This window comes from Misgurnus anguillicaudatus, chromosome 17, assembly GCF_027580225.2.
Source record: "Misgurnus anguillicaudatus chromosome 17, ASM2758022v2, whole genome shotgun sequence".
Classification (NCBI taxonomy): Eukaryota; Metazoa; Chordata; class Actinopteri; order Cypriniformes; family Cobitidae; genus Misgurnus; species Misgurnus anguillicaudatus.
In genome coordinates, this window is record NC_073353.2 from 38107870 (window position 1) to 38135869 (window position 28000).

Here is a 28000-nt window from a genome sequence, read left to right on the forward strand (position 1 = left end):
AGGTCAGTTAGAAATACTCAATCTGCAAGGTTTGAGGACTCGGTCTGTGCTAGTTTAATATTTAAGGCTTGTTGGTTTAAATGGGTGAACGCGGGCCTGTTTTTAATTTCCTCTGGTGCAAGAAGAGGACATCTGTATGTCAGCTTTGAAGACAATCACTTTTTTCTGGGTGTTTGAAGGAGATCTTAAAGTCCAGTCAGAATATTTGATCTGAGAGATATATGACGTCATTATCATGGTCTAGTTACGGATCAAACCTGATGGTTTTATGAAGTGCTGACAGCCGACTTCATTATAACATCAGTATAAAATGACTTTATCTTCAAGTTCGAAGTACAGAGATGATTGACACAAAGAAATAACAACAGATATCATATAGTCGACTTTAATACATGCTGCATTATGTACAGTAATAATAAGTTATATATACACTTGTTTATGTTCATGGCTGTATGTGTTTCTGTTGTGATGTAAATGTGATCTATAATCATCATGATGGCTTTATAGTATGATGCACTTAAATGAGAAAGATTCTAGAAGATGTCCTGCATGGATGCTCTGATGTTTGGTGGAGACCAGCTCCTGTTCATCTGTCAATCATTCTCAATCCACACAGAAAACATTGATACAAACACTCAAGAGAAAGTGTGTAAGCACAAGGCAGATAACGGCAGAAAGTAGTTATAAAAGTTACAGACTGGAACATTGTTAACTTTGAGTCACCACGGGCAGTGTCATTTACTCGAACATTTCTACCTCCTGCATGCAGTTAAAGGTTTACAGTTAGTGGTCACTTTATGGTTTTTCCATATGGATTATTAGTTAATGAGGTGTTGGATATCACAGACACTTTGTGTTGTAAACCACCAGCAGCAGCGACTGACCGACCGCAGGAGATCACACACACACACACGCATGCACGCACACACACGCAGTTCATATTCTATTTATATCTGTTAGCAGAATATTCACCTTAACTCAGTGTAAGTGTAAAAAATGGTTATAAATAAACTCAGTGTAAGAGTTCATGTCAGTATCCTGAGAGTCATTGTAAGAAACACACACTTTACATATGAATACAGACACTAACACATCATTCACAGTCCAGTTATACGTATACGTGTCCATGACAAACCTCAGAACTACATTTTATTATTCAGGTAACTATAAAAATGAGCTCAGTCTCGGCAGTATTGTCTTGAACCTCAAAGACATCCTCAGTCATCAATGCTGCAGAAATGTGTTGAACATCTCCTCTACAGACATGAACACAACTTGAGATCATACATCATCTCTGTCCCGCACCAATAACACGCACACGTCTGTCTGAGAGAAGATTTTCCTCAACATGATCTCAGATGTTCATCCAGAGGAGAATTTCTTCACGCCGTTGTGGTTAAGGACGTTCTCGAGTCTCACACGCTCGCACAGCGAGAAGATAAAGTGGGATGATGGCTGGATGGAGGGACGCCATTCTCGGGTCCGCCTAGAATATCGAAGCAGAGAACCTCCACGGCGTCCAGTCTTTCGATCTGTACCAGACGTGTCAGCAGATCGGGGATGCTGTAACCCGCCGTGCTCACTCGGTCAAAGAGCTGCATGCCGTCGCTCATTCCTCCGATCTCGTCGCGCTTCAGTCCGAAACTCTCTGCCAGATGTCTCCAGGTCTTTACTACGGCTTTGTCCGTACTGTAGGTGGTGCTGAGCATCCGGCTGGTGCGCTCCAAACAGTCAAAGGGCAACTCGGTAGGACTCAGACCTGCAGTCACCAAAATATTTAAATGAGTTCATTTTTTCGCTGTGTTCAGATAAATGACACAATAATGTAAAAGTCAGGAAATATTGATGATGTTTTAGGGTTATTATGATAAATAAACATCCATTAAATGAATTAAGTGTTTCTAATCTTCTGTTCACGTGTCAAAGAGATGAGCGTCTCAATCACAACAGCTCTCAGTTCAAACTAAAACACAGTTGAGATTTTTTTCTTAAACTTGAAAGATCCTGGTTGTAATTTGACTTGATTTCTGTGTGCTGAGAAAAATAACACAAGACTCACACTGACATTGATCGAGGTTTTGATGTTTTAGTACGTCTGCAGCAGAATTTGGTGATGTAAGCAGTGCTCTTACTTATGATGACATCAGTGGCGGACGGTGACTTCTTTTTTGAAGAGAATGTGAAGCTCATCACAACGTGTATTTAGCCTGTCATGTGTGTGGATCGTCATGTCAAAATATGTGTTTGGCACATCATGTGAACCTATGTGCATCATGTCAAAATAAATGCCTGCTGCAGACTCTTTGAAGGGGTTTATAATAAAAAAGATGCTCACGTTTGGCAGAAACTCACTTAATGTCATGTGTAATCAGTTTAGTTTTCCGGAAGTCATATTTGTTGACCGCATACGTCATTCATTTAAAAACAATACAATCGTAGTTTTATTCATACCTTAAAATGTAACGATTGATCTTCTGTAATGATAATAATTATCTTCTATGACGTATGCGGTCGACAAATACGACGTTCGGAAGACACACCAGAAATCCTGGCCAGGACGCGTCCGGGAAGAATGGCACGTATGGTCACCGTAGTTTAGTGAGTGTCTCTTTTATCATAAACCCTTTAGAGACGTGTGCAGCAGGCATGTATTTTGACATGACACATAATGCAGGAACTATATATTTTGAAATTTGCAGCCCTCAAAAGAGAAGTCACCGGCCACCACTGGATGCCATTAACAAAGTGTTTGTATTTCAGTCTTTGGCAATTTTACAAAAGATGTTGTGAAGTTAGGACTCACCCTCTGCAACACTGCAGGCTTTTGTGTACAAGTCCAAGATTTTTTTCCTTCTGCTGTGAATCTGCAGAAACATCATCAGATAGAGCAACAGTGCTTTATACACACACACACGCGCACATGCACACAGACAGACAGAAGGGGGCGTGTACACCAGGTGGACAGCATTTCTTCAGCAACCAAAGCGCTCAGCTATGATACTTCTGCGTTGTTTCAGTCGTTGAATGATGCACTGGTTGGTTGTTGTGATATTTGTCCCACCCCTCCTCCCCTGTGATTGGATGGCCAAGTGACATTAACAAGCTCAATGTTTCACCCAAAGTTAAACATTTTTCAACTCTGGGTACTGAGCACAAAAAAGCCACCTGCTTGTGCTTTTAAAAAGTGTGGTACTTTTAAATGAAAACAATTGAAAACATACGTCAACGTAAACGTCTTTGTGTACACGCCCCTAAAATAATGATGCTGAAGTGTTGTGTATGTAACTGTGGGTTTACACCAGATGTGAGTTCAACGATTTGCGCGAGTAGATTACATACAAAGTCAATGCAAAGACACGATCAGACGCGTCCTCGAGTGGGGCAATGTGAGTGACGCGATATGAGCGGTGTATTCGCCTCAAACGGGTCTTCGCCCAAGTTGAAAATATTCAGTGAACAATTTGTGTCATGTGGAGTTAAATCCCCCGAGTAATCTAGAGCGAGTAATGCGATGCCCTGCGTTTGGTGGGTACATAGCATAAGGAATAATAATTATTGTAATGTAAACTAATGCACAGCCAAGGTTGTAATCTGGCACGGCACGAAGTGGAGTTACACCGCGCGCATGCATTATTTTCAAATAATTCAAAGGACCGGAGTTAATTATTCCTCTTATACCACAGACATTGTTTTGGTGTTTTTTTTAAAGACATTTTAAAGGTCTTGTGTGTGTTTATGGAAAAATAATCGACAACACCCATGAACATTCTCAGCCAATCAGAATAAAGCATTATTGTGGTATAATAGCAGTGTAATCTCACCCCAGTGGCTCTACTGCTGATGGTGTTGTTGGTGTTACTGGTGTTGTGTATGGTGTTTGTTGAAGATGTTTTCTCTCGGGTCAGATGCACCAGTGACATTAGACAGAGATCGGCTGCTGTCTGTTTGTCTTGAGCCGCTTCCTCATCGCTGTCAATGCTGCGACTCAACAGCTGCTCGTTCTCTGACGATGCATCATTTTCACTGCAAAATAACAACATTTCACTCGCTGTCATTCACAATCAAATCATCTACACTGAAATAAACACAATCCTTCACTTTATAACCCATCTGAAAGTGCAGAAGATATTCAGGTAACTTCAAACATTCCTTCTCTATTGGAGAGAGAAAGAGGAAGTCCCACCCCAGACTCGTGCGATTGGATGAGACGGTGTCAATGTCACTTGTTTTTAGAGTTAAATGCTTTATAAACACAAGTGTGTTTAGTCGGCAAGCATAGAAATAAAGAGAGGAATAGAAAGTGAAGTTGATTTAAGAGCGTAATCATTAACATGCAGCGACTCGTCTGTTGTTTTTAGCTTCTCTCAGGAGAAGACTTCATTCATGTGTGTTGACAAAGAGCGCTCAGAGATGCTCACAGACCTTCATTGTTTCACAGACACTCAATACCTCGCATGATTTGGCACTGACGGCGGGCCGCATTAGCACATCGTCTGGCGTTCACGGCTTTACCACAGTAAAAACACCTCTACAACACTGAACACACACTTTTACTCGAAACATCTTATTAGTAATCATTTACAGTGACTGAAGCAGATCTCGTCTATAACTGTAAAGTCGTGACGTGATTGACTTTAAACCGCTCTGATCAACACTCACTTAAACTACAGAATTGACGACATCACTGACCAAAAACAAGTATACCAAATAACCTGTAAATAACTACAGGACACAAATACTTTCATTTATGAAACTGTTAGTTTTGATCTTTATTTCTGATGTGTTTGTGTGTGTGCATGTTGGTGTGTGTGTGTGCATGTTGGTGTGTGTGTATGTGTGTGTGTCTGTGTGTGATTGTGTGCATGAAATCTGAAATCTCATACTGAATAAGATAAAGTATCTACTCATCGACCGTTATAACAGTAGCTACTAGATAGTATGAATGAATTTGGACATCGCCATGTTGATACATCACGTGACATACGTCATCATAATTTAAGTTAGTTGTTAACTGGAATGAAGTTAAACTAGCACAATTTTACCACAAGGGACAGATGTTTAATAGATGTATTTGCATTTGAATAGAGTTCCAACCCTAATCAAACACTCCTGAATTTCATTTCCAAGTAATCCTGAAGACATTAATTAGATGTTTCAGGTGTGTTTAATTAGGGTTAGAACTAAACTCTGCAGGACAGTGGCCTCTCCAGGACCCAGGGGTCCCCACCCCTGGTTTAATCCAACTAGTTTTGGCAATGGGAAGGGTTTAAGTGTTATAATTCTGACGTCAGATGTGAAGACTGAAAGGTTTGTATTCAGGAGCGTGTGATTTTTTTTTATTGGTTAAGTAGATCTATTTTCACCTGCCGCGTGACTGTAATTATCATACACTTCTCGTCTGATAACTTTAGCTTCAGGCGGGATGAAGCTCATCCGACTGTCTGTGAGACACATAATGTTTCCAGAATCATCGTCATAAACCCACAAAACACTGAAAAGACTTTCTGCTGTACAAACTTGTCCTTTAATTACTGAGAGAGAGCGCAAGAGAGAGAGAGAGAGAGAGAGAGATAGAGCGAGAGCTGTCGGTGCTGTTATTGTTTAAGGATTAGTGGTCCACCGTATCTTCACTGATAGTTTTTTGTGTGTTTTTGTGACCTCTCACCTCTTCGCTGGTTTTGGAGGTGAAGACTTGAGCTTGTCAAATTCCTCCTTCTCTGCAAATATCACCACGCTTTCTAGAAAGACAATGTTTCTAATGAATAACAGCTTTCATCAAGTCATTTATGTGCTTTGATCATGTAGGAACACTTTATGTTCATATCTATTCATATATCATCGGTGTCATCATCAGAGCACAACACTGACTGGCTGAATGGATCTTTAAAGGGGTCATAAAGATCTTTGGTATCCATTGAGTACATATGTGAAGTTGTAGCTCAAAATACCCCACCGATAATTTATTATAAGATGTTAAAATTGACACTTTGTAGGTGTGAGCAAAAATTTGCTGATTCTGGCTGTGTCTTTTAAAATGCAAATGAGCTGATAATGCAAACAATGATCACCACAATAGTGGTTTGTTGAAATTGAGCCTATTCTGGTCCTGTCCCAAATGGCACACTCCGGACTTGTGGTCCTCCTCAGAGTCCACACTTTGATGACATCACGTAGTCCAGACTTTAGGGACCCTTAATGCGAGTCCACGTGGGTGCAACAGAGTCGTATTTTGGGACAGACTCGAGCGTCACACCGGAAATGGGTAGAGAAGTTGCCCGTCAGTGTGAGCTCCTCCCTTCCGTCGTTTGATTGCCCTTTCGCAAGGACTTCTGGGTTGGTAAAGTCCACGAAGCCTGCTGCAGTGTGGGCTTCACTGAAGACCGCATCAAGGGGGCAAAGGAGGCACTGATAAGCACACTTCAAAGCGTAAAAATGACAGTTGGGACACCCTACGGACTCGTGGACTAAGTGAGCGCGTGCAATTTAAGGCCACGAGACCGAAAGTCCACATTAAGTGTGCCATTTGGGACAGGGCCTCTCTCTCTCTCTCTGCACTAAATGGCAGTGCTGTGGTTGGACAATGCAGATTAAGGGGCAGTATTATTATAATAATCTCTCCCCTTCTGACATCACAGGGGGAGACACATTTCAAAGTGCTATTTTCTTCATATACTTGCAGAAAATGGTTTAGCAAAACTAAGTTACTGGGTTGATCTTTTTTCACATTTTCTAGGTTGATAGAAGCACTGGGACCCAATTATAGCACTTAAACATGAAGAAAATCAGATTTTCACACTATGACCCCTTTTAAGATCTTAATTCACATGAGTCTCTTCTGCTTCAGGTCATTAAATAGCAGATGAGATGAGTATATGTGAAATCATCATTATCCTCCAAATGAATTTCTGAAGTCGTGTTGTTAATTATGAAGGTCCAGATCTCTCAGTAAAGATGAATAAAGGTCCATCAGCACTTCTGATTGTTTATGGTGAGTTTCTGGTGTAGATGAGATGAGATGTAAAAGCACATATAGAGATCATCATCATCATCATCATCTCACAGCCAGTGCCAGAGCCAGAAGGGTGGCAGGGGTGGCACTAGACCCCCCAACATCTGACTGGCCACCCCAAATTTAATGTGCTACTGCTTTTAGACATTGTTAAAAATAAATATGAAAAGAATATTAATGTACGTTGCAAATACTACTTATTGATTTCATCATAGGCTGGACTGAAGAGTCTGCTTATAAAGATTGTCCTTTTCTGTTCTGTTCGCACCGTTTTTACAACAAACCTCAATGCCATGTTTTTTATTCTTGAAGTGATCTTTTGGCAAAAATCCTTAAGTGTTGAGTTTTGCTATTTGGAGTTTCCTGAAGAACTTTAATAAAAGTGACTGCAGTTAACATGAGATCTTTTGTTTCATTATGTTATGTTTACATCTGTGCTTGTAATGCACACAGTACAGTAGAAATATATCTAATGTGTAGTAATTAACAATCATGAGATTCCTTCATGCTTTTTTGATACAGGGTTACACAAGGTTTTCTTTCATGGACCTTATAAAGTAGCCACCTCATTTCTAAACTTCTGCTCACCTTGAACCTCTTTCTTCTCCTCCTGTTTGTTTGTTTGGACGTCTGCTGTCTTTATGATTTGTCCAGAACAGCAGGCTGAGAAAACATAAACACATTGTTGTTCATTGACTGTCTGGAGAAATAAGAAAGATTTTAAATCATGATAATGATGTCAGGATCTCCTGTGGATTTAACACCACAGTTTAATCATTCACACGTCATTCAACTGCGTCCCACCATTACAGATCTTATCAACTCTCACAGATCCCAGAACAGATTATACAGTAACTTTAGAAGCTCCATTGAGAAAGTATTTCTGACCTTGCCCGTTCGGCTTAGCTTTTAGGATGTAAAACATAATGATCATCACTATAGCGATGGCCATGATGAAAATGGTTGACATGGCAATAATGAGAGCCGTTGCTAGGTGACCTTGACCCGTTGGATCTGTTGGAAGAGAGAAAGATGGCAGCTGAAATAAAAGCTTCAATCTGTTTCTGTCCAGCTGTGATCACGACTGATTTAACAACATTCAGTTTCTGGATCTATATCAGGATGAAAATAACATGTGTGTCTGTTTTGAATATAAGAGCAGCAGTAGGATCATTCTGACAGTATTTGCAGTGGCTGTGCATTAGTGATCATGTTTGTGAAGGTCAGTAACAGGTTATATTGTTAATAAGATGATGTCACCTTTCTCTGGATGAGGGAGAATAGTGGTGATGCTGGATGACACACTGGGAACTCGACCTGATGACACAGCTGTAGATTTCATACCTGGAACACAACAATCATTTCATGTATTATAATCTACACAATTTTTCATACTGAACTAAACCGTTTCTTTCACTGATCACGAATGAATTCAGACTCAGCTAAAGACATTTTTGTTGTGATTGACTGACTGTTTTCTACACAATGTAAAGAAAGAGTAAAATCATGATGATGAAGAATGAAAACAAACTTTAAGAGACTTTAGATTTGACAGACAGGATGATCTTTGTGTAAATGTTAATGTAAGGTTAGAGAGGTTGTGTTATATTGTGAATATAATCTGTTCGACACGCCTTACGGTTTCTTTAGGTTTATTTCATCTTGATGAGCTCCAGACAGTTTTCATTACATGCTTTATTTGAATTGAATTGTAATGTGACTGAATTGGTTTGACGTTTATAATGACTAAACATGAAATATTGGCCAGCTCAGGTCTAATGGGCTAAAATCGAGAATAAATTTTAAACTAAAGGCCGTTCATCTGTCTGATCCTTTCTTGTATTTGAAGCATTGATTTCATTACGAGCATCCCGATGAAGACCCGATGGCAGCGTTTGAAAAGCTTCACGGTTTCAGAGCGCTTTCAGCATTAAAAACACGCTGGAGATCACCATCAGTCATTTGTTAACCTTTTAGGAAATCTTTTATACGAGTCTTGATCATTAGATGCTCTTATTAATCGGACATGGTTGCGTAAAAAACGCCTGGTGAAGTTCCTGCTTTTATTCGCTTTATGCCAAATTTTCTTTGCAAATCCCCGGAGCACATGAAGAGAATTAAAGTGTTTGTGGTTGATCGGTGATTGAAAGCAGCGAGATCTGCAACTCCATCTGCTCTTAATCGAATCACATGTTAAGCATGTCAACATCTGGGAGGTCCTGTCATTTTAAAGAGAGGTGGATGGACGCAGCGGCGGGGAATGGAAGATGTTTTTCTCCCGCGATGAACGCAAGCAGCAGCAAGTTAATCATCTTTTTATTCCCTCAAAGCGCTTCATTATGAGACTCAACCTACGCTGCGGGCGAGCATCATTTGCAGCGCTCCTCGCAGGTTTCGGCACGTCCGCACCCGAGCAAATCCACGTCTCGCTCCGCATAGTTTTGTCTTTTGACCTTACAAAAGGGCTCCAGGTTAATTAAATTTAATTTCTGTCACCGCAAAGTAGAAATAATTCAAAAAGCTCTGAAAACAAGACGGGCGCAGACCTGCTCTCAGGAAAAACATCATCACACGACAACACTGACTCGAGCGATCAGACAAGAAGAGACGTTTGTCCAACCAATGGCAGACAGGAAAGAAAAATAAATCACAGCTTATCTTAAATGAATTGTAATGTTTTGTTCAAATCAAATCACAAATGCAGGAAGCGTCTGGACGCTCAAACAAACTCTGACCTAAATATAAAGAAACATCAAATAGATGCAGTCAAATATTAAAATTACCGGTATATTAACACAATGTTTTTACATGAAGTTGAGGAAAATTTCAGAAATATACATTTTCTGAAATAACCCAGATTTTTAATCACATCTTTCACGAGTTGGCATTAACATGTTATCAATTAGGAATAAGATAAAGTATATTTGGTGTGCTGTCTGAGGAGAGGTCTCCGAGCTTGTAATGTTAGCCTTAACCCAGAGTCCTCCCCCCTCTTTAACTGGGATCAATGAAACTAGATAAGAGGAGGTGATGGGATAAAGGAGGGATGCTGCAAAAAATCTGTCATGGGACAGAGATGAGGAACAGCTATTTATAGGCACATCTTTGTGCTGATTGGTTGGATCACATGCAATGTAAAATACTAATAGTAATACTTTTATATAAGGTACATAAATGTCTGTACATAAACATACATGTTATTATATAAAAATAAAATTAATCTAGCTATTGTTCTACCTTTATACTCAATGTACACATTTTTGATTATTATTCAGCCATCTTTTAGGCTGTTTCTTAAATAGGGCTATTCCCAATTTCCATTGGCATACTGTTCCAATCCGTGCAGCCTTTAATAGACCCCTTCAAGGTTTGTAAACATTGAATGACTATCGGGTGCGCGCGCAGCACGGGGTCGAACTGTTAATACCATTTAGGCTTTATAATTTAATCTAACAGGGCTCAAAAACGATGACTTACCTCAAATGAAGTGAGCACTACAAACACAAGCCTCTTTGATCTTTGCATTGTACCAGTCTGCACGTTAATTGCTTGCAGACGCAGATGTTGTTGTTTTGTTTTTTTGAGATTCTGCATGAATCGCGAAAACTTAACGGAAGACCTGGTGCGATTTTCACAGCCCACGACGTAAGTAGGCATTTTTGATGATACCAAATAATACGCAACTCAATCTGCTGTAATGACTTTTCTGACCCCGACATGCGCAGTGGGAATAGCTTGTGACGTGAACCGTGAAGGGGTCTATAGAGAAGACATTTTTCGCAAATGCGGACTTTCTAAAAGGTACTTCACAGTCCCCTTCAGTAATTGATCTTGTACTATTTCTTTTTTTTCTCATTCCATTCATTGACCTTTAGATAAGACAGCTGCATTTAAAAACTTTAAGATTTTCGCATTTAAAAAAAAATTATACTTTTCTACGATTGAACAGTGGTGAAACAACTGTGGTTTCCTATCAAATACCTTAATTGCTTTTTTTATAAAGTTGATCTATGGGTTTTAATGCAGTGACACTGGCAAATGACCAAAAATGTGAAACAGTATTCAATATGAGAAAAGATCATACAGTCGAGATAGGATTTGTCTCTGTTGTAATGAAAGACATCATTTGTTTGTAGTTTTGCTAATTAAATTGTATAGCTTTAGTTATCTTTTTTATGTGCTTTGTGAAAGTGAGCTTTATATCTAGTATAACCTCGAGATGCTTAAACTGATCCACAAACTCCAATTCCTCACCTTCCAAAAACACAGAAGATCTACTTCTTGTTGGTAGTTTTTCCATGGGCGTCTTGCAAACAAATTCTATAGTTTTTGGTTTTACAGTTTTTTTTTTGTAAACAGTCACAACAGTCTTTTTGGTATTAAAAATGAGACAAATTTGATTTAACCAGTTTTAAACTTGGTCAATGCATTTGTAAGCTTTGTAGCTCTCTCAGTCTTTAACATTGCTGTTGGTTGACTTTCTGTCGCTCCTGAGGTTTGCTTTTGTTGGAATTCAACAGACACTGGACAATAATGCTCGTAATACATGACTAGAAATGATGATTAAAGCCAAAACTAGAGTGGTCTCTTCTTTTTTTCCACGTCTGTATATAAATATATTTATTAAACAATAAAGCAATGAGATTTTATCACCATGATGTTTAATCTTTAATAAAAGCTGAACCTGAAAAGCAAGCATCATAATTTATTGCACCAGTTCAGAAACGGCTGAAATAAGCCGTAATAACCTTTGATGAAGGTTAATTTCATCCGTTGTGTGGTTTCTGTTGTGTGTCACAGCGCGCCTGCGGTTTCATCCATACAATCAATGTTTCAGGTATGTGCTGTTATTCATGACCTCTGAGATATTGTGAACAATCTGCCAAACACCTAACGCCAGCCAAGAGCAGAAAAATAATTCATCCACCACAAACCCAACGGCTGATGGACTCCAGGCGTCTCTCTGCTGTTTTACTGATGACCTGAGATTTGTTTCATTACAGAAGGTTTGCGTGGAGAGCGTTGGCTCAGGGTTGTGCTTTGCTTTGGTTTGGTTTTAAGCAGCGTGCGTCCGTGTTCTGCGTGTGGCCTCTTTACAGCGCTCACAGCAATACAAACATGGAAACATTTAAGATAATTGTGTGTTTATGCCCGATAGAAATAAGAAAACAGAAGGTACGGAGAGAAGAAGCTGAAATGAAATGCACAGAATAGAGATGAAGGCGTTATGACGAGTTCTTACAGTCTTTGATGTTTTTGGGAGCGTTCTGACAGGAATGACACACCATGCCGTAGATGTTACGTGGTCTGTTTTCTAAAATGTAGTATCTGCAAACACAAGAACATTCACTTATCGATTCATACATAATCATCATTTACGCATTGAAATTCATGCAGGACGAGTCAATGATTAGTTTAATACAGGGTCCTCACACCTTGGTTAACTTCAAATTCAATTAATTTATGTAAGGTTACATTGTGTTACCTTGTAAGATACATTGTTATGGTTTCCACAACTATAAAATTTTGGCATTTATTTTTGCCCATATGACAGATGCATAAAACTGAAGAATATTCGGTACATATTATACTGTATTATGCATTTTTAAGATATTTTGTAATGCTAACCAGTCAGACCTCGAAATGACGGCATAACAACCACAAAAAATAAATAAATAAACAAACACACAAATGTGACTGATCTTCTCCATCACCATCTCTACTATGTCTGATATGGTGTCAGTGTCACACATCAGCATGATGGCACAGACCAGATCGTATGTGTGAATCTGACTAACTGGTTAAGTAACACATTAGCCAACCAGAGGGAAGAATATGAACTTTTTTCCCAAAAACCTTTTTTGCACAAAATAAATCCAAGCACTTTCAAGGACCTGTGGCGATGTATGTTTATTTTCAACAACTTTCCAGGGCCTTAAAGCAACACTATGTAGTTTCCATGTAAAAATGACTTACAGCTCCCCCATGTGGTTGAAATGCGCAACAGTGCCTGGTATCAGACACTCTTCTGCAGGCAGGGGGAGGTGCGGAGCTGTGTTTCCTACCCTCCACCGCCACTTTCAGAGTGTGCTTGTAGCAGCTAGGAGGCTGCTCAGGTTGCAGCAACCGTACAATTTGTACAGTTAAAAGTTGTTCTATCACTGAAATAATTTTAGAGACATTATTTAAAGGAAAAAAAACTACATAGTGTTGCTTTAAAAAAATCTTTAAGCACTAGGCCCAAAAACTATAAAAATAAAAAGCAACACTAAATGTATATCTTTATCTTAAAGTAATGAGAGTCTGTGGACAGCATCCGCATATAAAACGACACTGATGTGTGTAAACTTTCTTACCCTGGTAAACACGGTCCACACTCGGCATCGCTCTCTAAAGTCCCTGCTGTTAATATCGTGGCTCGGTACAGAGAATCACAGTCTTTATGTCGACGACAGATCTCATATTTGCCTTTAGAGAATTTCCCCGCAGGACACGGGATACAGGAATAATCTTCATCCTTTGTACCATAACCGCAGTTCTGTAAAACACAAAACAACATTTATATCTGCTTCATATTACAGTAAATACAGCAGCATATATGACAATAAGAGATAAAGATTTCTCTCATGGTTTCACTTTGTTTATACCATAACTTCATTTTAAATACAGCTGGTTTGAATCGCTGAATATTGACCAACATTCACTTCTGGTGCTCAGTTGCACAACTAACCAGATTTGAAGCTGTAGTGATGTTTAATGAGACTCTTCATCATAACTCAATCGCTTTACATTCATATCATAATCCAGACATCATGAAAAACTCTTTTAAATGTAAACACACAACAGAAATGATCAAAACTATAGAAACAAGTTCATCTACTTGATGTGTGTGTGATGTGAGTATTTCTCATCAGTTACTGAACACAGAACAGTTGTTTATAAACACCATTCATACCTAAACACACACAAGTCAATGTGTTCAACTCAGTTACAGAGAAAAACTTTAAAGATTAAATCCACTGAACTACTGCAGTAAACCTAACACACATGCACACACAACTTTCTGCTATTTTGGATGTAAAAGGGTTAACAGAAGAGCAACATTGATATAATGTAAAGAGAAGAGAAGAGACATCTGAGTGTCCTGGAGCTGAGACGAAGAGCTTTGAAGTCTCTCTGTTTGATTTATAATCGCTGCCTCTGGGATTCACAGATTCCTTTCATGTTACATACAGTACACACACTTCACCTGCACACAGACACTTCATTTTACATCACACATCAGCTCAATTACACCTCCACACATTTAAGGGTAGATTTGATTTTCATTACCACTTCAAACAATCTTTCTGTCTGTAAGCATCCCGAAAATCCATCTAAAGTACAGAGATGAATCTTCAGTAAAAGAACTAAAAAATCATGATTGTGATGTATGTTGTTATTATCTTATCTTAAATAAAGGTGTCGCTGTAAGTGCAGTACACTGAGCTCTGTTTCATCTACTCAATGAAACCTCAATATGAAATGTTTCACATAAAATCAAAACATCGCTGTGTTAACGCTTTCTGTATGGGTGGTCTACAGTCAGATCACAAACCTTCTTAACCAAAAACATTCACGTCAATATGAGCGTGAAACAAATGAAAACAATACGGCTTGTGTCCTCAACAGATGTGGTCACTAATAGCTGTGTGAAGAAAATCTCCTCTGGTGTTATTTTGAGTGTTTTTGTGTGTATTTCTTACCATGTACGGCTCTTGTCCCGGTTGACACTGTGGACACGGCCGACAGCTGTTACTTGTGTGATTGTAAAACTCATTTTCACCACAGTTTGAGTACTCGGCCTCTACAGCACAAACACTGGACACCAGCAAACACGCACACGCACACACACACACACACACACACACACACACACACACACACACACACACACACACACGTGTTTGTCTTAGCATCAATTATAAATGTATTAATCTGTGACAGAAATAAACATACAGCTACTGCAAATGTTAACCACAAACCACATCATTTAGCTGTAATGAATATCTGGCCCCGCCCACAATATTAATGACATTCCTACATACGCACAACCGGCGCAACGTCATAGAATGTCTCTGAACAGGTTCACGCCCACTTTTGGGGGAAATCGCACTAGACGTTCCATTGAGTTCCATTCAAAATAGCGGAACAAAGCAACGTTCGTACACAGCCGGCAGGTGTAAATAACTTATGAAATCACTCAGATTTAAACACGTTGAGTAATTATCTGTCCACCATGCCTGCCATAGAGCGCGAAAGATACATTAACACATTTATATTTGGTCAATATAAAAACATGTCTCTTTCATTCTCCCAGCATAAAATTTGTGTAACAACGCTCCCTATTGGCCAGAGGTGTCTTACCCGGACATTAAACACGTACCTCATCAAGTCAACAGGGAAGCAAGTGAATGATTTTACTTCGTATTTGAAAGTTACTTCGTATTTATTTATTATGTCTTTATATTTAGAGTAATGAGTGCACTTTTCCGTCCAGCCATACAACTAACTGGCTTAGCGATATATCCAGCAATCACTGGATGGCGTTGTTACACAAATTTGACGCTGTGAGAATGAAAGGGACATGTTTTTATATTGACCAAATTAAATGTGTTAATGTATCTTTCGCGCTCTATGGCAGGCAGGATGGACAGATAAATACTCGACATGTTTAATCTGAGTGATTTCGAAAGTTATTTACGCCTGCCGGCTGTGTAAAAACGTTGCTTTGTTCCGCTATTTTGAATGGAAGCCAATGGAGGCGCTGCTTTTTTAACCCCCGAAAAGGGGCGGTGACGAAATTTACAGTCAAGTTCCCGGATGTGCCGGTAGTCCATATAAATCAATCTCATATGAGTTCATCTGTTTGTTTTTCTGTGTTGAGTTACGACGGTCAAACATTTTCTGTGTGGATGTAAGCAGAAGTAAATAAATGTGTTGAGAAACTCTGTGGATGATAAAGCCAAAATACACAAATAACTCAACGATTGTTTTGCCTTGACTCTTATTTGGTTACTTTATCCAACCCAACAGAATTTATATTTGAAGAAATAAAACTAGAAAGAATGTGGATTATACGGGTATGTGTAAGTTTGGGTCCTCTGATCTCTTTCATAGTTATATGTATATTTCAGAGAGTTTTGACTGGTGTACAGATGGTGTCTTGAACTTTTCCGTTTTTTTCTCAGGTGAATTCATTTTTTTGATCATTTGTTTATTAAATAGGTGTTGTTTTTTTAGTATAATAATATTTCAGATATTATGAAGTGACAGTAGTTTAAAGGCTGAATTGAATCTAGCTGTTGGGATTAAGCGTATCTCCTCTCTGGGGTGTCTCGGTCGTCTCGTCTCTTTAATGTCTCGTGGCTTTTTGGAAAGGGAATTAAAAGCCTATCATTATGGGACTGCATTGAGAAATTACAGTCTGGGAAAGCTGCCAGACAGATTTTGTGCCGCAAACATGAATGAGGACGAGCGAGTAAAGCGGAGACCGATCGACACCTTAAGAGTTTATGATCATCCTGACCTGTTGGCTTTTATCTGCTAACTGATTTAACATTAACAGCAGCTGAGTTTATTTTACGATGTATTCATGCTGTACATTGATCATTACATCTTCAACTCTTGACTTGATAGGAGATTTTTGACATCATAAGGGCTCTCACAATTATTAAATAATCGTCTTATCGCGATTGTTGGACCTCATAACGATGATTTCAGATCACCGCGATGATTGCACATCTCTTTAAAAAACACAAGGGGGAGCTGCAGCACCTGTATAAACGAGACCGTATCAGATGGCGCTCCTGAACCAGCAATTCCAAATTTAGGAAAGTGAAGGATGTTATTCTTAACGATCTGTAAGGAATTGATTTTTTTGCAGCCACGACATGTGGTCCAGTACTTATATGACATTAGTAGGATTGGCTACTATTTGATTTTGATTGCATTTTTATTTTCAGTTATTTTTCAGAAACTTTATTGTGTTTATTTCTTATGAGAAAGATAGATTGAAAGATATTTATTTATAAAATAATTAAAGGTGTTATGTCTATTCATATTTACTGCCAGGTAAACCTTGCAAAAGATTTAATTTAAATAATCGCAACAATGTGTGAAAGTTATTTCATGAACAAACAAAAAAAATGTATTAACAGACAATTAATTGTCATAATTGACAAAATAAGTTAGACAATTAACCGTCAGCCAAATTAAATAATCGTGACAGCCCTAATCAGTAGCACTTACCAGCAAAAGACACAGAAGACACGATGGCGTTTGTTTTGCTTTTCGGCTCATGTTTGTGTCTTCCAGCTGAGGAGATCTGTAAGGAGAAAACGACAGGACAACTATTGAGTCGTGTGTGTGTGTGTGTGTGTGTGTGTGTGTGTGTGTAAACACTGAAACAAATGCACGTGTGCCTGCATGTCACGCAGGGTTTGATTCTTTACAACAATGCATTTCCAGAGAGCGCATGTCTGCTGCATACATGGTGTCAAAGAGAACGAGTGAAACACTTTGACCCTTGACCTCTTACTATACTAGACTAGTCTGTCTTTTTAACTAATAGATGAATAACATCCTCATACTCTTATATGTTATTATAAAGTTACTGATTAGAGGTTGTAAATGTTCACTTAATGATCAGCGTACACAGTGCAGCTCTGGAATGCTTGATTCTGATTGGTCAGTGGTGACATTTAAAGGTTTGAAGATTTGTTCATTCCCAGATAACAACCCCCTTTAAACTAATAACACCTTGTCAGGTGCAGTTTAATACTTACAATATGCAGAATTACTAACATACATGAGATTATATTTAATTGTGTGTTCATCTTCTTCCAATCTCATGTGTTGACCTAAAGCCATTAGGAAACATTTTTTGTCTTTGCATTAAAGGGATAGTTCGGCCAAAAACGACACCAAACCCATGATCTACTCACCCCCAAGCCGTCCGAGTTACATATGTCCATCGTTTTTCAGACAAACACATTTTCGGATATTTTAGAAAATATTTTAGATATTTCTGTTCATTAAATGTAATGTTGCGGGGTCCAGGAACAGTCCACGACCCCCAAGTCCAAAAAAGTGCGTCCATCCTCCACAAATCAAATCCAAACGGCTCCAGGATGATAAACAAAGGTCTTCTGTGGGTAATCCGTGAGGTGTTGTTGTAGAAATATCCACATTTAAAATGTTATTAACTTTATAAACTAGCTTCCGGTAGCGCCGCCATTTTGGAGTGATGCGCATTCAGGATGAGAGCTTACGCAGCGTACAGAGTTTCTCTGCTGCTGCTCGGTGCCCCCGCCCTCCGAATTTGTCATACGTCACTAAGAAAAGTGCGTACACTACGCTAATCCTCTCTCCTGAGTCTAAGATGGCGGCGCTACCGGAAGCTAGTTTATAAAGTTAATAACATTTTAAATATGGATATTTCTACAACAACACCACACGGATTACCCACAGAAGACCTTTGTTTATCATCCTGGAGCCGTGTGGATTTAAATTGTGAAGGATGGACGCACTTTTTTGGACTTGAAGGTCGTGGACTATTCCGGGACCCCGCAACATTACAATTAATGAACAGAAATATCTAAAATATTTTCTAAAATATCCGAAAATGTGTTTGTCTGAAAAACGATGGACATATGCAACTCGGACAGCTTGGGGGTGAGTAAATCATGGGTTTAATATCGTTTTTGGCCGAACTATCCCTTTAAGATTTAGATTGTTGTTACAAATAAGCTAATAACATCATTTAAATTAACATGTATTTTAATCAATCTAAAGATTTCCTTTCTGCATTAAATTGAGTAGAAAACCACATCAAAACTTTGACATCATCTTTGTTTTCACATCCATTTCACAGTGAGAAGAGAAATCGACTTCAAAGCAATGCAAGCCTTTTAAAAACCTCACAGCTCGCGGGCTTCTGTACAGAGATTGTAACACAAGACAATCCCGAATAATGCCAGACATTGACGTTTGCCTTCAGGGCCTTTAAAACCAACGTCTGCCTTCATCATGACACATTACTATTCCATCAGTTTTCCACAAAACTTTTACTACAAATAATCAAATATAAAGAGTTTCTCTCTAGACTCATAGACTACAGTCATACACAGCGTGACCATCACCGTACTAATACAACATATGAGGAGCTCAGACACAAATGAGATAATGATGTTAACTCTTTCACCGCCAGCGTTTTTAAAAAAAGTTGCCAGCCAGCGCCAGTGTTTTTCATGATTTTCACAAAAGTTTAATGCCTTCCAGAAAATGTTCTTCTTCAAATATATAAACATACAATATACCAAATGAAAGAACAGACCCTCTGCTTTCAAACAAAAAAAAACCGTTTCATCCTACCTTCAGTAGTTCTTTTGTAATCAGCTTTTGAATACAAGTAGGTTTCTGCAAAAACACCACATCTTGAGGAAAAAGCAGAGATAATTCCATTTTTGTGACGGACTTTTCATAGAGATCCCATTCAGAGCGATCTTTAAAACAGACACGGACATGCAGCAGCTTGCCATAGGGCAATACTTCCGGTTTTAAAAAGTTGCGGAAGGGCGCCACCTGGTGGATAATAGCGGTATGGCGGAAAGACGGAAATACTCGTCATCGGCGGGGAAGCGTTTTCTCTTGATTGACGAGATGTCTCGTCAATGGCGGTGAAAGAGTTAACTGAATGCTCTCAGCATGTAGTATACGTTCATTCAAATACTTTCGCTTCAAATCCGCTTAATCTCAGCCTCGGGTCATTCAGAAATAATGCTTGGACAAAAAACTGCTCAGTTACAAGAAAACATGCCGTGATTTTATTTAGTGATCAATCCATTCTCAAGTTCATTTGTTGTCAGCATGAATGTGTTTCTGAATCCTGCATCACCTGCATGAGATAAGAGCAGCGTTATATGATCATGTTTACTGGATGATGTGTGAAAGAGATGTTTATATGACTGCAGTTGCTTTCAATATATACACACAAATCCATGTAAACACCACGAGTCATAAACGCTGATAACATCAGTAAACACATAGAGACAACAATAACAAAAGACACATGTTTAGGAAATTGATTTAATGGCACAGTGTTTCAGTGCATGCGTGTGACCTTTTTTACAGTAGTTCACCGTTACTAAACTATTGGGTTTCAATTCTGCACCACCAGCGTTAACCAAACGACAAAAATGTAACGTTAAAGGCTTTCAAATCACCACAGGACTACGGTATTATAACAGTCTTTAGGGAAAGAAACGTACAAATAGTTGACATACATATATGAAATAAGCTAAATGACAAACCTTTAACCATAACCATATATCAGCTTTAATGAAGCACCTTTCTTTAACACACACAAGAACAACCGCAGAGTCAGTCTGACGGAAACTAAAAAGAAAATGTTTGTCTATTACAAACCCCCCGCGGCCCTGCGTTTCATCAGAGGATTAAGAAAGGACCGAGGGAGGAACAGAGAAAACTTTGAGAAGTAAAAAGTGATTTCTGCAGGAAATGAAGCGGCTGCCAAATGACTGAGTCCCCCCCCCCTCCACCGCTCATTACACACCCACCCAAAAACACTTTCATCACAATCCAGATTGAGAGTCGTGCTTCTTCTGGACTGGAATGCACCTCAGTATGTTTGAAGAACAGATTCACTCCAAACACAAAACCACCCGGATGATTTCTGTCCGGACTTGTCTCTGTTTGAAAGCCGACCGCAGACTCGCTGCCCGAGGTTATTAATCTCATAACTACCACCTAATCTAAGATAAATACACACAGTATCATTATCCTTATCGTTAAAGACCTGAAATATCTCTTCCTAGGGGAAGGGTTCAGATGAGAGATTATTATTTACACAACGGCCTTTCCAATTACAAATAACAATCATAACTCCTGAGAGATTTAATCTGACAATAATGTCTGATCATCTTATCCAAAGACGTCCTAAACTAAAATACTCCACGACTTCTTCACTTTATCAATGTTTTTCTTTTACTTCACTACATTCTGAAGCATTTATGTAGGTAAGTAAGTCTAAGTTATTGTGAAATGTAGGATTTTGAGTACAGTATTATACTTTATTTCACATAATTAATACTTAATTACATAAGAAATCTGCTACCTAATTATTTTTACTCAAGTAGAAGTAACTAAAAATAGTATTAATAAGAAAGTACAACATTTTTAATGTAGATAAAAACAACTTGTGTATTTATGAAATGTAGTGGAGTAAACACTTGGATAAAGCACAGCTAGTACTTCTGAGTACTTTACACCTCTACAGATACATAAACTAGTTGTAGGATTGTTGACTAGATCTGGGCTTTTTCAAAAATATGTTCTCTAGTGTTAAACACAACACAATAAAATAGAAAAATCTTCATTAAGACAGAATTTATATGTAAATGTATAATAAGAAAGCGTGTGAATGCTGGCGTGGGCATAAACTATACAGCGAGTTTTCATGTCAACACTGAGCATCATGGGAGTTTTTTAGGAAAGCCCCGTCCTTCAGAATCTGCTTTATCATTGACGATGTTTATATGTGATGTGTTGAGATGATGTTGTAGCATTGACAGCGTCTCTCTCTTACCTTCTCCAATATTTTATAATGAGTAAAATCTCAAGTCGACTTGTCCGAGACAAACCTGTCTGTATTTCTGTATTTGGTTGATTAAGCTCATTTGAAAACAGACATCAGGCTGACAGAAATCCCCCTGCTTCAAACACATTTCTTCTTTGTTGTTTTTAGGAGAGGAAATTGCTTTAGGAAAGTCACTAATCAGTGAGGAAAAGAGATGGAGGTCTCTCGCCTGCTTTTATCTATTGACATTGTGAATGAATTAAACATTACTGTGCTTCATTTTACGCTGTGTGTCAGTGGTCATCTTAAAGATTTTAGTTGAAATATAGTTAAACTTCAGCTCTGACTGGTTTGTTATTGTTTGAAACATTATGGTCAGGATCCTGATGAGATCTCTGTCTGTGAGTGATGACACATGGGGTGAAAAGTTGATTTCTCTGTTGAGTCTCAAACACCTGAGGGTACAGAAAGAGATCCTTCATGCACTTTTGAGTCCCACCTCATGTTTCTTCTCCACAGAATTAAACTCTTCTTTATTGACATCTAAAGTTATAGGAGATGAATTAAAAGTGAAGATGACTACTATGGAACTAGACGCCGTAGGCTACGCATCGGTTTTTATAACTTCTGCGTTGTCGTCTGTGTCGGTGCAATTACACATGCAGTATCCACACAAGTAACCCAAAGTCCACTCGCAGTGCAACAGCTGAAGAAGAAGTGTTGTGTGTGGCTGCATCCAAGGCTGTTTACACTTGGCATTAACATGTGTTTTCGTCGATCGGATAACAAGTGGACGACGTTAATGCCAGGTGTAAACGGTGTTCAAAACGTTTTGAGCTCGTCCACTTTCGACCACTTTCAACCACATCCAGAGGTGGTCGAAACCACTTTCGATCGGATCACTTTGGAGTTGCGGAACGCACATGGGGTTGAATGTGTTCGAACAGCCACACGCGACCGCCTTCTCTTCGCCCATTTATCTAATCTGAGGTATTAAACACAAGTTTTACGTCTTTTTTTTACTTCTGGCGTGAACACTCGGTGAACAGCGCTATTCTTAGCCTTTCATTGATAAAACTAAGCGGCTGATCTCCGTAGTTTCGTTTTGAAAGCGTGTGAAAGTTGCGCGATCCTATTTCATCAATTGCGCTGAAAATTCAAAGAAAGCTCTCACATACTCATGTACAAAACACTGTGCAGCATGTTTACTTGCTAAACAAGCAGTGCACTCCGACATAATATTAGTTTGCGTCATAATTACTCCCGCTCGGGTTTGAATGACAGCAGAGAGACTCGCCCACCGTCTCACAGACCACCCCCTCATAGTATTCAGCACAGAAGTGGTCGAAAGTGGACAAAAGAGACGGATTTAAATACCAGGTGTAAATTAAGTCCACTTGTGATCCGATCGATGAAAACACATCTTAATACCAAGTCAGTGTTTCCCATACATTGATTTATTTGTGGTGGCCCACCACAGAATCAACACTGGCCCCCACAAATATAATTTTCATGATTCCCATTTACATGTTTATTTCACTATTTAAAACAGCTTAATTCGGCTTAAAATATAATTTGATATACAATACAGATCAAATACCGATACAGATCAAAGAGTAGAAGTGAAACATATTTCAGGTGCCAACACTAGATCAAGCGCAAACACGACATGATGACATCACATATATGCTAATTAGCGGGTGGTGTCATCACCACCACAGTCTCCTCAAAATCCTGTGGGAAACACTGCAAGTGTAAACAGCCCCCAAAATGGTCCGAATACCATTTTTTGAGCTTCAAAGCTTTAGTAGAAATCACACCGAATATTTGAAGCTTTGAAAGGAGGGGCTGAACATATTTTTCTCTCTAATAAAGGCAGGAATCTCTGTGTCTGTCTGTCTGTTTGCAGTTTTATTATGTGGCTGGTGTTGCTGTGGACCCAGGGGAGTGTAGTGTTGCATTTTGGTGCAATATGGACATGTGACACATTCAGATTAGCGCTAATAATTCAGTCAAAACTGAAAATGGAATGTCAACCCACGAAACGAATATTTGAATATTCTGGTCCAGCCCTAGAAATCACCTACTTCCATACTATATAGTAGGCGAGGCGAGTAGTCATTCATAGTATTACAAAATCAGTAGTTGAAAAGTATCTGGATGATTTACTACTTCCGTCAAGATCCTGAAGTGTTTATTTGATGGACCCTTTACTATCCCGTGATCCACCAGAAGAGGAGTTCCAACTAAGAAGAAGGAGGAGAGGCGTTGTTTTATTAAAAAATGTGCAGAAGTGGTAACGCGACTCTATTCAAACGCTAACACATCTATTAAACATCTGTCCCTTGTGGTTAAATTGTGCTAGTATACCATCATTCCAGTTAACGACTAACTTAAATTATGATGACGTATGTCACGTGATGTATCAACAAGGCGATGTCCAAATTCATTCATACTATCCATATTCATACTATCTAGTAGCTACTGTTTTAACGGTTGTTGAGTAGATACTTCATGTAATTCAGTACTGTCACAGTATGTCATGTTGGACGCAGCCGATGATTTGAGAAGACCAGCAGTGATGGAGGTAAGACAGTGACTTTTATTGCAATTTGAGTTACATCACTGCTCAACTTGGCCCATATTTTTCTAACCATAACAAGCGAAAATGCCTATGAAGAAATGCAGATTTTTTTTACATGAAGGGAGGGTTTCTAGTGGACCAATCACAGCGTTTGCCGGCCGCATAGAACTGACGCATTTTTTAAAAAATGTTGCGAGGCTACACAGAGTTACGGACAGCCTACGGATAACCTACGGCATAGAACTTACACACGACTATAAAGAAGTGCCACAGTAATATAAAGTTTAACGACTCTTACAGGGATACTTCACCCCAAAAATGAAAATACCGTCATCATTTACTTATCCTCATATTCTTACAAACCTGTATAAATTTCTTTGTTCTGATGAACACAAAGGAAGAAATTTTGAGAAACCGTTCATGGACCCCATTCACTCCCATAGTAGGAAAAAAGAATGCTATGGAAGTAAATGGGGTCCACGAATGGTTTGGTTACAAACATTTCTCAAAATATCTTCATATGTTTTCATCAGAACAAAGACATTTATACGGGTTTGTGAGTAAATGATGACAGAATTTTCATTTTTGGGTGAACTATTCTTTTAAGTCATATAAAACCAAAAATCATCAGACTGCACATCCTGTATTTTGTTTTGTAACGTTTACAAACTTTTAAATCAAGCATTTAATCCAAAGCAACCAAAAGTCTATTTGGAATATACAATAAAACACCATCTTTGACTTTATGTTAATGTGTGTCTTGACTATAACTTACACCAGCAGTGTAATATTGCATTTGCAGCATGATGTGAAATACACATACATTAATACACAAACACATAAATCTGTTTGTGAAAGTGTTTGTAATGCAATAGTCTGTGTGTGTTTAGTTGGTGTTGTTTGTTCAGCGTGTGGCTGATTGTGATGTTTGGAGCACAAAGGCCGAAGCTGAGCTCTTCTCAAGACAGTGTTGTCTTTTAAGGGCGTCTGCTGTCTGCATTCACGCTTTACTGGGAAACCCAAACACTTCTTTCACCTTTTGATGATTTTAATTACAGAGCGTCTCTATTCATGTCTTCAATGAAAGCAAAGACAGAGAAAAGCCTTCAGAGCGTCACCGTGTCCTGCAGACTTAAGCTTTGATGAAGACCTCACAGACGCACTCACGGTCACATCGTCTTCTTCTTCATCATCATCTTTACTCTGGACATTAAGGTTAGGTTTGAACACTGATGCTAAGAGTTTCACACACCTTCTGATTTTATCTCTATGATTTTTGACAATAAAACAGCTGGTGTGTGTGGTGTTGTGTGACTGTAGTTTATGCTGATGAATGAAATGGACCGACTGACATTGAGCAGGACTCAAAAATAAGCACTTCATCAATCAAGTGAAAGACTGCATTTAGAAACAAAGACTTAAACATACGATATATTTCAAAACAACAACTACTTCTATGTTACTTGTAGAGAGAGCAGAAGACAAATCTCCCGTCCAGATCATTTCCACTGATGAGACAGAGCAAACATCAGATAAACATCAGTGGGGTTCAGCTGATATGTGTTCAAAATAAAACTATACAAATTTCAGGTTCCCCCTCTCCTGCCTCACAGCGTCTGCTGTACCCCTTTACCTCATCTACACGCACACACACACGCACGCACGCACACACACACACACACACACACACACACACACACACACACACACACACACACACACACACGTGTCCACTTGTTAAACTGCTCTTAAGAAAATGTGTTTATTGTTCCCCTAGTTTACACAGCATCTTAGCATCTCTAGAGATATTTACTTTATCATCGCTGTCGCGAGCATCTTAAAAACTTTCAGCGCTGGACGATTTTCCATTATTTTGATATTTTCTCTCTTATTTCCTACTTGATGTACCACAGTTGTTAATAAAAAGAGCAAAGGGAAAGATTAAGAGTAACCCATCTCATTCTTAACTATTGTGCTGTGAAGGGGATCAAGGTTTGACTGGTAAATGTTTTAAGTTTTCTGTCTGTGTATTCTCACAAAATAAATAACACAGTAACAGTAGATGAGTGAGAGATCTTGCTATTCAAATACAATAATAATGCAGTCAGACAGTTCATACAGTCGCTTCTTTTCAATAAAAACATCACAGTTTTAATAAGATGATCATATTATTATAAAATCTAATAAACCACTAATCTTTATAATAAATATAATGGATGTTTGAAGAAACTACTGATCAATATGAGCAGAAATAATAAAACATTTCAACCAACATCATAAGATTCCTTACTTTCATTTATTCATGAGGATTACCAGACAAATGATTAAAAACATTCACTTTTATAAAGTTCATTTCTGTATGATAAATTCTTACTTTAATTTCTTGATAAACCAAAACACAGACAATCCATGTAAACAAATCAAATCAATTAAAAGATCATAATATCATTTCCAGCCGTGCACTTTCACTGCACTTACCTCATCAGATTATTAGATTATCAGATCACCATCTGAACAGATCATCAGATTATTAGATTTTCAGATCACCATCTGAACAGATAATCAGATTATAAGATCACCATCTGAACAGATCATCAGATTATTAGATTATCAGATCACCATCTGAACAGATCATCAGATTATTAGATTATCAGATCACCATCTAAACAGATAATCAGATTATTAGATTATCAGATCACCATCTGAACAGATCATCAGATTATTAGATTATCAGATCACCATCTGAACAGATTATTAGATTATCAGATCACCATCTGAACAGATTATTCGATTATCAGTTCACCATCTGAACAGATTATTCGATTATCAGTTCACCATTTGAACAGATCATCAGATTATTACATTATCAGATCACCATCTGAACAGATCATCAAATTATCAGATCACCATCTGAACAGATCATCAAATTATCAGATCACCATCTGAACAGATCATCAGATTATTAGATTATCAGATCACCATCTGAACAGATCAATAGATTATCAGATCACCGTCTGAACAGATCAATAGATTATCAATTAATCAGATTAACAAATCAACAGATCATAAGATTATCAGATCATAAGATTATTTGGTTATCAGATCACCATCTGAACAGATCAAAAGATTATCAGTTAATCAGATCAACAAATCAACAGATCATCAGGTTGTTAGATTATCAGATCAGCAGACAGATCAAAAGACATATTCCTCAACAAAAATAAAAATCCAGTTTTCTCGTTGAACTCGCGAATTTTTAACTCCTGCCGCAAAGAGACGCGTGCGTGCGCATGCATGTCTCATGTGCATGCAGGACTTTCCCTTCACATCATTTTATCACAGACAAACAATCATAAAGTATTAGAATAGGTCAGACGGTAAATGAAACACAAAATCACTGCCAGCATCATCACAACATGCACAGAAATAACAACAAACACACAACAGGGCAGTGACCACAGACAACAACTGATATAAAGCAATGCTTCTACTGTATGTTACTCTACACAACTGCATAGAACTCAATGAGGACTAAAAACGCAACGCGTCTTACCTGAAGATGACGCGCGGAAGACTGCGATATATCGTACGCTGAGTAAACTCGTTTTCTTCAGGATAATCTGATTAAACTCACACATGAGACATTCGCAGAACTGAGATCGTTGATGTGAACGCGCGCATTAAACCGTTTATGAATCTCTCCGTCTCTCTCTCTCTCTCTCTCTCTTCAAGTCTCAAACTCCACCTCAACATAAAGTTACAGATGCTC

The 28000-nt window shown here is 38.5% G+C and overlaps 1 protein-coding gene across 1 annotated transcript; it reads right to left on the bottom strand.

Annotated features, from left to right (window-relative positions):
• Positions 1 to 931: 931 nt before the first annotated feature.
• On the bottom strand, positions 932 to 27999 carry edar (ectodysplasin A receptor). Its single transcript, XM_073854721.1, has 12 exons — positions 27785 to 27999; positions 17298 to 17375; positions 14755 to 14875; positions 13366 to 13547; positions 12252 to 12337; positions 8270 to 8353; positions 7898 to 8023; positions 7598 to 7672; positions 5666 to 5738; positions 3822 to 4023; positions 2804 to 2864; positions 932 to 1759 (listed from the first exon to the last, which is right to left on the bottom strand). The coding sequence occupies exons 2-12, from the start codon at positions 17348 to 17350 to the stop codon at positions 1416 to 1418; spliced, it is 1407 nt and encodes a 468-aa protein (XP_073710822.1). The 5' UTR covers positions 17351 to 17375; positions 27785 to 27999; the 3' UTR covers positions 932 to 1415.
• Position 28000: the final 1 nt, after the last annotated feature.